General features: G+C 34.6%; 1 protein-coding gene across 1 annotated transcript; it reads right to left on the bottom strand.

The window, feature by feature from the left end:
* Window positions 1–266: 266 nt before the first annotated feature.
* Window positions 267–10,339, bottom strand: LOC139488688 (monocarboxylate transporter 9-like). The gene is made up of 3 exons (XM_071274500.1): window positions 10,230–10,339; window positions 1,595–2,988; window positions 267–805 (listed from the first exon to the last, which is right to left on the bottom strand). Exons 2-3 carry the CDS (start codon window positions 2,979–2,981, stop codon window positions 669–671), a joined length of 1,524 nt encoding a protein of 507 aa, XP_071130601.1. The 5' UTR covers window positions 2,982–2,988; window positions 10,230–10,339; the 3' UTR covers window positions 267–668.
* Window positions 10,340–11,264: the final 925 nt, after the last annotated feature.

Below are 11,264 nucleotides of genomic sequence, written 5' to 3'. Positions count from 1 at the left end.
GTGACGCGGGATTGCCGATTTTTTGTAAGCGTGACACGTGAAAGTCAAATTATTGTGTTGGGAAAACGGGAAATGAGGTCTAGCGGGACCCGGGAAATGACAAAAAAATGTGAATTGCTTACGTACATAGTGTAAGCGGGATACGGGAATCTGACAAAACAGTAAGCGGGATCCGGGATCGGAACCCCCAATGAGACCCCCTATAATATAAACACAAACCGAACAGTAAAAGCACCTCGAAACATAATGGATTAAAACTGAGAATCTTGATACATCTAATAAAAATAAAATTTTACTGAATTTGCATAACAGTTGTCATATAATTGCAACAGGATGTTAAAGACATTAAAAACATAAATTTTCCTGAATTTGTATAACTTTTGTCATATAATTGCAACATAATGCTTAAACGATTCAAAAAAATAAATCAATAAAATAGAAATACTGAAGACACTATATATCAGATCCCTCTCTCTCTATTCTCCTTATAAATTAATAAGGATTTGAACTTAAAATTATTTTGAGGCTTGATTTGCATATAAAGTACAATCAAATTTTTCAATTATTTCGGCTCGGTTGTTTCCCTGAATCCATCTGGTTCTTGACTTTCAGAATTTTCTACTCATTTTAACTGATTGCATGCTTGTTTTCCGTATTCCTTATATATTTCAATCATTTTCATGGCGCGGTTCTTTCTTCTGTTTTATGAGAGATGTAAGGAACACAATGATACCGGAAATACTGATACAGCTGCCTGCGGAATAAAATGTCTTGTCATAGCTTCCAGACGTGTCATATAACCATCCTAAAACAAATAAATATATATTATAGTTACTATTAAAGGATAAAAGGATCAACATGATTACGATTACAATATCAATGAGTCCACGTGTGGTTGTCGTTATGCTGCGGCGTAGTGCAAGCACCAATCAAACAACCAATCAAAACTCGTTATAAATCGACATAAATTATGTTTAGTCGACTTTGTTTCCCATTGGTTCAATAAATTAAGTGACTGGAAGGACTTATAGTGGGAAATGTGTTCAAATATGCATATTAAGATTAAAACAATTATTAAAGTTCGAATAAAAACAAAAAAGTAAGATTCTGTACAATGTGGCTGAGCTTTGACAAAAGCCCTACGCAATGGAATATATAAGCACGGTAATTATTACAACTTTTAATATGACATATCTCTGTTGATTTGTCAAAAATTAAACCCGACGGTAATTAACTTTATCAATCAGTTAGAGAAATAAATTCAAACCTCAGTGCTACATGTACTAGTGGAGTCGAAACTGCTTAACCTTTCGGAGCACCTCAGTTTACCGCATAAGGGTCTAAAATATTGTTCTGTCCCACAGGCTCTTGTTTCTATCCATTGATATTTCGACTATTCATATGTATAACATATGGCTAGTCGACATTCTCAGGGATAGAAACAAGTGTTACATATGGAAAGTCGACCTCACCGTGGATAGAAACAAGTGCCTGTGTCCTGACCGCAAGTACCTGTGGGTTTCTTAAGTGGAGAAAAAACTGTCGTGGTATAGACAGTATTGAAATAAATTAAAATTCATTGTGTAAAGCTTACCCGCTACTGGTGGGCCAACTAAATTAGACACTCCTTGAAGAAACATTACAACTCCATAGGCATCAGTAAGTTTATCTATTCCAAGAATGTCTACAATTATCACGGAAGTGAGTGCTTCGGCGGAAGCTGACAAGAGTCCAAATAGTCCAGCAAGTATTGTGCAAGGAAGAAAAGTTGTAAATAATGGAACTATAATTAGAACAACACCTGTCAATAACAAACTTCCACTATATAGATATCGTCGATTAATCTGCTTCCTGTCACCAAGGAAACCATAAAGCAGGTTTCCCAAAGTGTGTGAGATTCCGATTACGGCAACCATATACGAGGCTCTCTTTTCAGTAATGCCAAAATTCTTAGCCCTGTCTACGGTGAATACGTAAGGTACGTCATACCAAAAGTACAGAATAATGCTGGAGAATGTAAACAAAACAAAACGTGCATTTGTAAAAATAGAAATGTCAATTAGGGGTTTGTTTATTCGTTTGCACGGAGGCTTTGTGCTTTCATTGAGATCATGACAGCTAACAGCTGTCCTGACTATAGACGGTGAGGTGGCAACAGACGCCCCTAACACCGAAATAGACTCCAAAACGAGACAAGGATTTGACTTAATAACTTCTTGTGATTTAAGTAATTTTGTAACTACGAAACCACCGTCAATTGGAAGTAATTCATTATCACGATCCACTTGATCTTCTTCAATAAATGCTTTATCATCACATTCTGAATCTTGAACTTCAGCATATTCCTGAGCATCTTCAAGAGGTTTAAAGACAGCACCACAGACTACGATATTTAAAGAAATAGCACCAATAATCAGTACAGCACCACGCCAACTATACGACATAATTAGATATTCATATAAAGGAGCAAAAATTAACGTTCCAATGCCGGCGCCACATTCTGAAATTCCTGTAGCAAGGGTCCTTTTCTTTTCAAAATACATCGCAACAACAACAATCGAGTTCAAATAAGGCATAGAAATACCAAGACCGGCTATACAACCATACGTCACCGCCATAGCACCTACGGAATGGACAAAGGCACTTGATATGAAGCCTATGGCAGTAATCAGTCCACCAATTATAGTCGCTTTTCTAAAACCGAGTCGGTTTGTAACGACACTTGCGATTGGCCCACAAAGCAAAGGAACAGCACAAAATACGGATCCGATCCATGCAGTTGTACTTCTTGATTCTTGAAAATAGTCCAAAAGAAAAACATACAATACTCCAAAGGAATAAGAACATCCGTCAGTTATCACGTTGATCATAAACGCAGAAAACACAATCACCCAACCCCATCCGCCGTCCGGAGGTCTGACCTTACCATGTCGTATTGATTTAGTCACCGATTCCGTATCACCGCGGCATTCTTCTCCCATCTAATATCTAAATATTAACAGAAAAACATAGGTTTAAAACTCATATATATTTTAGGTACACGAAATTGCTGTTGCATGGATGTACTGATTTTTTTTTATCAATTTGTTTGGTTGAATTCTGTTAAACTACACATAGATACTGGAAGATGTGGTGTGAGTTCCAATGAGACAACTCTCCATCCAAATAAAAGTAAACCATTGTAGGTCAATGTACGGCCTTCAACACGGAGCCTTGGCTCACACCGAACAACAAGCTTTAAAGGGCCCCAACATTACTAGTGTAAAATCATTCAAACGGGAAAACCAACGGTCTAATCTATATAAAAACGATAAATGAGAAACATAATGGTAACTAGTTCGTTTGAATTAAAGGTATGTATTTAATTTCATGGAGAACAATAAGTACAATAAACATTCATTTTCGTCACCAAATTCATCTGTTACAGAAGAAAATGTTTTCGAAACAAAATGAATAAAGTAGATTGATTGTTTTTATATACACGATTAGTATCTCGTAGCAAGATTCCCCTCGTCTCATTTTAAATGATGAACATTGAGATCTCATAAACATGTTTAACCCCGCCGCATTTTTGCGCCTGTCCCAAGTCAGGAGCCTTTGACCTCTGTTAGTCTTGTATTATTTTTAATTTTAGTTTCTTGTGTACAATTTGAAGTTTAGTATATATGGCGTTCATTATCACTGATCTAGTATTTATATTTATTTAGGGGCCAGCTGAAGGACGCCTTCGGATGCTCTCGCTGCATTGAAGACCTATTGGTGACCTTCTGCTGTTGTCTGTTCTATGTCTCTTTGAAACATTCCCCATTTTCATTCTGAATTTTAAAATTGTGTGTACTGCAAGAACATATATATTATCAACTGTATTTCGAGCGTTTGTCCTTAATGATAACTTGTAAAATAAAAATATGGTTTCATTATTATTCTTCTGACCGGCAGTAAAACCCGTGCTAAACTAGGGCATCCGTGTTTAAGTACCGAGGATAAGAGCTTTATGTTAAACGATTTTATGAGAAATAACAGACAGACGGACGATAAAAGACTAATAATGTAACCAGCTGAAAAGGGGGGGGGGGGGGGGGGGGGGTAGTATGATATATGTTCTAATTAAAATGTCTTATATTTAAAATATGAACAGATTTTAATAGCTGGCAAAATTCTTTCTTGATTTATACAAGAGGTAAATAATTGATGTCTTTACCATATTCATTTTATTGATGTAGTTTAATTCACAGTTGGCAAACAATCTGGGAAAAAACCCATCATGGTCTTAAACTTGCATTGAGGTGGTGAGAGGTTTTACTTCGTCATTAAAGCCTAATTGGGACTTTGAGATACAAAACAGCAATAACATCGCTATTTCTTTACTTCTTTTTTTGTCTGTATTAATTTTGTACTATTTTGTATCATTTATGAATACCCTATATCTTTCTCTCTTTTTTCCATTTATTAAGCTCACATGACTTATCAATATAAATGAAACATTTAGCATTTACACAAGAGTTTACAATAAACGTTGGTACAATAAAAAGTGTCAAAACATATGCTGTGAATGTTTAATCTTTATAAATTAAATAAGAGCTACATTTTTTTGTAGATCTCACGGTGTCATTAAATTCATATCATACTTCAACATCGTTTTAAGATGAAAACATGTTTTATAGTCTTGAATGGTTAAATTTTCACTATAAACCGCGTATAAAGACTTTCTATCAAACGAAAATCGTTTTTTTAATCCAAATCTTCAGAATGTAGTTGCTATTGAATGATTTTCGTTTTGTAATCTAATACGCCGACAGCTTTTTCGTATACAATGACTTAAACAATGACGTGCAACGCAGCGCAAGTGCGAATGAAAACCACTCGCGTGATATAAGAAAAGGTAAACAAATGTCAAAGAAAGAAAGTATTAATTGATTCTGAAAGCATAAAAATTATACACCAATTCGATTGACAAAGTAAAGTTAAATTATGGAGAAATTATTGAAAATTAACAAAAAACAATAAATAAATAAATATCGCTCTATCATCTCACTTATTTTACACATACTCCAATCATGATTCTGTGTTGCATGGTTGTCTATCAAGGTTACGACCAGTAAAATTCGGCAACTCAACCTGCACGAAAGTTTTCGATTGACCATGAATGGTTTTTAAATTAAAAAATTAAAAAAAAACCCCAAGAATGTGTCCACAGTTCACGGACGCCCCACTCGCACTATCATTTTCTATGTTCAGTGAACCGTGAAATTGGGGGTAAAAACTCTTAATTTGGCATCAAAATTAGAAAGATCATATCATAGGGAACATGTGTACTAGGCTTCAAGTTGATTGGATTTCAACTTCATCAGACACTACCTTGACCAAAAACTTTCACCTGAAGCGGGACAAACGAACGGACAGACGATCGAACAAACGGTTGCACAGACCAGAAAACATAATGCCCCTCTACTATCGTAGGTGGGGCATAAAAACCATCATACAATAATAAAGTCTCATTGGAAACACGACTGCTCTGTGTACTATATGTCCCTTATATATATAAAGTGCCTAGAAAACCAACCTAACAGTGTTAGCGTAGATTTGATTAGTAACTTCCTCCCGACCGGGGCAGGAACCTGTTCTTTTTATTTCTAACTTCTACGACAACACCGCCTAGCATTGCGCAGAGACCTTATCCCCTCCTCTAACTTTTAATTAGCTTATAAGCCAGATGCTCCGCAGGGCGCAGCTATATACGACCACAGAGGTTGAACCCTGAACGGTTGGGGCAAGTATGGACACAACATTCAAGCTGGATTTAGCTCTAAATTTGGATTGTGATTAAATAGTTGACAGCATAGGTTTCGGACACAGAATGAATGTGGTCTAATGAACTTAAAATATTTTTTTTGCCTTTGAGCAATTCACTATGCTGTTGAATATTACTCCTCTCAAAAAATGTTTGAAGAAATTTTCTTTTTATTTATGAAATCTGAAATGAGACAAATTTAACCCCCCATTTTTTTTTCACATCCCCCTTTCCCTTTTCCAACTGATCTCAATTCAAATTTCTAATGGAGTTTGCAACAACAACTACTCATTTAAATACATCATAAATATTAAAATGTAACAAAAGGTGCTTGTTATCACTGAATAGTAAAGATTGTTTTAATTTATCAGTTGGTAGTAAAAGTGAATATACATTGTATATTGTATAAAACAATGATTTAAGTTGATTCAACTACTTTTCTGGACACAAAAAGATAACTCCAATCAATTGAAAATTTCTTGCTATTGCACAATATTGTGCAATTAGATATTTCTTGCTATTGCGCAATACTGTGCAATTGAAAATATTTGCTATTGCACAATACTGTGCAATTGAAGATTTATTGCTATTGCGCAATACTGTGCAATTGAAAATTTCTTGCTATTGCACAATACTGTGCAATTGAAGATTTCTTGCTATTGCTGAATACTGTGCAATTGAAAATTTCTTGCTATTGCACAATACTTAATATAATAATTTTGGATCCTGATTTGAACCAACTTGAAAACTGGGCCCATAATCAAAAATCTAAGTACATGTTTAGATTCAGCATATCAAAAAAGTTCTTTGATATGCCAAATCTAACTGTGTATGTAGATTCTTAATTTTTAGTCCCGTTTTCAAATTGGTCTACATGAAAGTCCAAAGGGTCCAAAATTAAACTAAGTTTGATTTTAACAAAAATTGAATTCTTGGGCCCCAATTATTCTATTTTTGATGAAATCAAACGAAGTTTAATTTTGGACCCCGATTTGGACCAACTTGAAAACTGGGCCAATTATCATAAATCTAAGTATATTTTTAGATTCAGCATATCAAAGAACCCCAAGGGTTCAATTTTTGTTAAAATCAAACTAAGTTTAATTTTGGACCCTACGGACCTTAACGTAGACCAATTTGAAAACGGGACCAAAAATTAAGATTCTACATACACAGTTAGATTCGGCATATCAAAGAACCCCAATTATTCAATTTTTGATGAAATCAAACAAAGTTCAATTTTAACCCTTTGGGCCCCTTAGGCAGCAACCATTTGATTTTCTGGGGGGGGGGGCTATGTTTTTTTTTTCTGTACAAACTTTTTTTTTCGCCTGTGGCGAAAAACAATCTATTTTTTTCGCGACAAGTCAAAAACAATTTTTTTCTTTCAATTTTAGCATAACATATAGTGGCAGCTGAGGGTGAAACAAACAATTTTTTTTTCTCAGAATCAAAAACAAATTATTTTTTTCTCCAAAAACTGGAAACAAACTTTTTTTTCCAAAAAAAACCATAGCCCCCCCCCCCCCCCCCCCCCAGAAAATCAAATGGTTGCTGCCTTATTCCTAAACTGTTGGGACAAAAACTGCCAAAATCAAACCCAACCTTCCTATAGTGGTCATAAATCTTGTGTTTAAATTTCATTGATTTCTATTTACTTATACTACTCGACAGTAAAGTTATTGTGCGAAAACCAAGAATAATGCTTATATGGGCCCTTTTTGGCCCCTAATTCCTAAACTATTTGAACTTGAACTCCAAAATCAATCCCAACCTTCCTTTTGTGGTCATAAACCTTGTGTCAAAATTTCATAGATTTCTATTTACTTAAACTAAAGTTATAGTGCGAAAACCAAGAAAATGCTTATTTGGGCCCTTTTTGGCCCCTAATTCCTAAAATGTTGGGACCAAAACTCCCAAAATCATTCCCAACCTTCCTTTTATGGTCATAAACCTTGTGTTAAAATTTCATAGATTTCTATTCACTTTTACTAAAGTTAGAGTGCGAAAACTAAAAGTATTCGGACGACGACGACGACGACGACGCCAACGTTATACCAATATACGACCAAAACATTTTCAATTTTTGCGGTCGTATAAAAAGGGAAATAATTTAGAAATCGACATTGTAATAAATAGTTTCTAAGAGCTCTTACATAACCCAGAATACCTTTAGGAACACCCTTGATACACACTATTTTGACGGCGGTTAACATTACCCATGCCTACCCGCCAAGTCTTAGGTCAAATATACAATAAATTGCTCATTAAAAATAAAAAAAAAAACCCACTTTTTTAAGAGATTTCACCTAATAAAATCAAGACTTTGGTAAAATTTCAACATACATGTATTTGTCATGCTATGTAGTTTCCTATATCCAAAGCGGTCACTGGTCTCTCCGGGGCAGATCCGGTTATTTCTATAAAGGGGTCTCAACATGGAATGGAAGGGTACAGCCATATGTCCGCAATTTTCAAGCATTGGTCGTAAAAAAAAAGAGTGACACCTGAAATCCCACCTCTGGATCCGCAACTGGTTTCTCTTTTTATATGTATACTAGAACACACCCGTGATATCGCGGGTCCGTGACTGAATTAAAGTATATGACTTTGCGCAAGCCTTATTTTAGTATTAGTATTGTCATCTGATAAAGTCATGCCGATTATAAGATACACAGTTTTCTCTGTTTTCAAATCTTTCTGTTTGAACCCGTCGAACTGGAACTTATCAATTATCATGATTATTGGTAATATTAATTATTTGGAAAACAAAAGGTCCTGGAATGGAGTATTTTTTAATCAACAGCATTGTCCTATATTAGTTATAAATAAAGTTGAATTCTTTGATTCGCTGTTTTACGTCATGCCCGCTAACAAATTGAAAACTGTACGCCTTATTTTTAGTCCAGATGTTTAGTATTCGTATTGTTATCTTAGAAAGTCTTACTGATTAAAATACTACAATTTAGTGTCAATCCTATGATTATGACCCGTGTATATAGCATATTAATCCTGAATACACCGTTTGGTGGTGCGCCTGTCAGATGCGGAACGTACAGATAAGGTAACAGGTAACAGGTGAATATACTATTGGTATCGGTATCGGACTCGACCCGGAACTTCTTAATTATTGGCAATATTAATTACGTGGAAAACAAAAGGGCCTGGAGTGGTGTAATTTTTAATCTACACCTTTGTACTATATTAGTTATATATAAAGTTGAATTCTTTGATTCGTCGTTTTTACGTGATGACGGCTGATAAATTGGACCTCGTAATTTTAGTATGATAGATATCAGTGATCGCTATGGATTGTTTACTTAGAATTTATAGTAAATAGCAAATACAAGTAATTTTTAGTATATTTATGTTCATTTCATACAAAAAACGCAAAAAATATTTGAAACCAATAGAAAAACCCTAAAAACTGGATTTTTGGGGAAAAAAGGGGGGGGGGGTAAACAATTTGTCCTGTCAATCAGGTACTTTATGCTTGCTGCATACTAGATAAATCAGTTATAACATACAGCCACTAACATTCTGTAAATGTTAAGTGCAATGAAAATTGATTTGATTTGATCTGATGAATATGAAAGTTTGATCAATGGACACAAGAAATCTGATAGCTTTTTTTTTTAAATCTGATATATTAAAAACGGACATGAACTTTGATCTGTTCACCCTAATGTAAATATGCGTCTGCCAAATCTCTATATTTTCCATTGACAATGTATTCCTAACATGAGAATTTAATATTAATTAAAGTTCCTATTCATCCTGAAAGGATTTGTTAAGGACGGACAAACGGACGCTCAGGTAAATCGATATATATATACATGGTACATATAAAAAAGGTTGACTTTTCCAAACAATATATTAATGTTCATTATCTATATTGTTGAATTATTTTTTTTTGTCGATTCGTCCATGTTAAAATGTTGTTTTTTTTTCTCTGTTGAGGCATATGTTAGAATGTTAGAAAGATTCATATCGAATGTACAAAAATTTGGGTCCGACGTCCGTGAACTTTTCACTATTTGAACTTCTTTTCTAAAAGGATCAATATATGAATTTTTCTTTTTCTTTACTGTTGAAGCATATGATAAAAAGATCATAACATGTCATTTTTCATATCAGCCCTCGAGCCATGCGGTTCTTAGCTGATAATACATGCGATATGAAAAATGCCATGTAATAATCTGATTTATAATCAATGTGGAGCTTTCTCACTATTCTAACAAAACTCTAATAAAAAGGCACGTGTTCACGGTGCAGGTGAAACGGTACACAACAAAAAAATGATGACGTTGCTTACGATAGTTTTATTTAACTAATAGAGACTATACTGGTTACATCATTTTTACCCAGCTCATTAAACATGCAATAAAGTGCAATAACAATTTATTATAAGAAAGTTGATAAAAATTAGAATATTTACCTGATCATTCGACTACAATTTCCACATGGTTGCTTTTTTACGGTGTGTAGATTTATAACACAACTACACGATGTGTACTTAACATCGCTTGAAAACCGTTTGAAGAATGTGTATATATATATCACTGTTAGTTGTGTGTTATCGATTCAAAGCTCGAGAAAGCAAAACATTAGGTTTTATACATGTTATATGGACTAAACTTTAAAATAAAACAAATTCGAAAGCAAACATTACATTTTATTGTTGAGGGTCAAAATGGAAATTTATAAATATCCTTAGATTAAACTCTTTTTGTTTTATTGATTCTGTATCAAATTTATCATAACTAACTTGGTGTGTGAAAGATGTTTTTTTCGTTGTGGCTTATGATTTTAATGTTGTATATAGATTCAGGCTCCTAGCCAGGGGCGGATCTCAATTTTGAAAAGAGGGGGGGGGGGGGGGGGGGTGTCACAACACAAGATAATAATGTCCAGCTTTATTAAGTCTCCATTCAAATGCATTGATCGTCCCAAATAAAGGTAGGGTTCCAACTCCCAGAGCCTCCCCCTTCTGGATCCGCCACTGCTAGCTGCCTAAAGTATTAATTAAACACTCGAAATGGAGACGTGCAGGTTTGCCTTTCATGATTTCGAATAATTAAGTTGATGTGATTGTGATCTGTAACTTGCAAAGTTATTTTTATTATACAAAATGAACACAGTGACAAATATTACAATAAAAAAATCGTTTATGTATGGTATTAATTCAATTCATGAAAAGGGTCTAGCTTCTATTCTGTAGTGCACAAGACATTTGAAAAGGGGCGAGCTTTACCTCGGTAGTAATGCCCATACGCCGGACTGAAAAAGGGCGCCGACCTTCAACTTAGTAGTGATGACCAGACGCTGGACTGAAAAGGGTCGAACTTTTCTTCTGTAAAGTTGACCAGTCAGTTTTCTCCTCGATAGTGATGACCAGTCGCTAAAAAATCTAATTTCACACTTCATGCCTTAACTTCATTTTTCAATTTTAAATACATCTTACATTTCTTTT

Source organism: Mytilus edulis, chromosome 9 (assembly GCF_963676685.1).
Source record: "Mytilus edulis chromosome 9, xbMytEdul2.2, whole genome shotgun sequence".
In the NCBI taxonomy this organism is placed as follows: Eukaryota; Metazoa; Mollusca; class Bivalvia; order Mytilida; family Mytilidae; genus Mytilus; species Mytilus edulis.
This window is presented reverse-complemented; position numbering and strand designations above follow the sequence as displayed.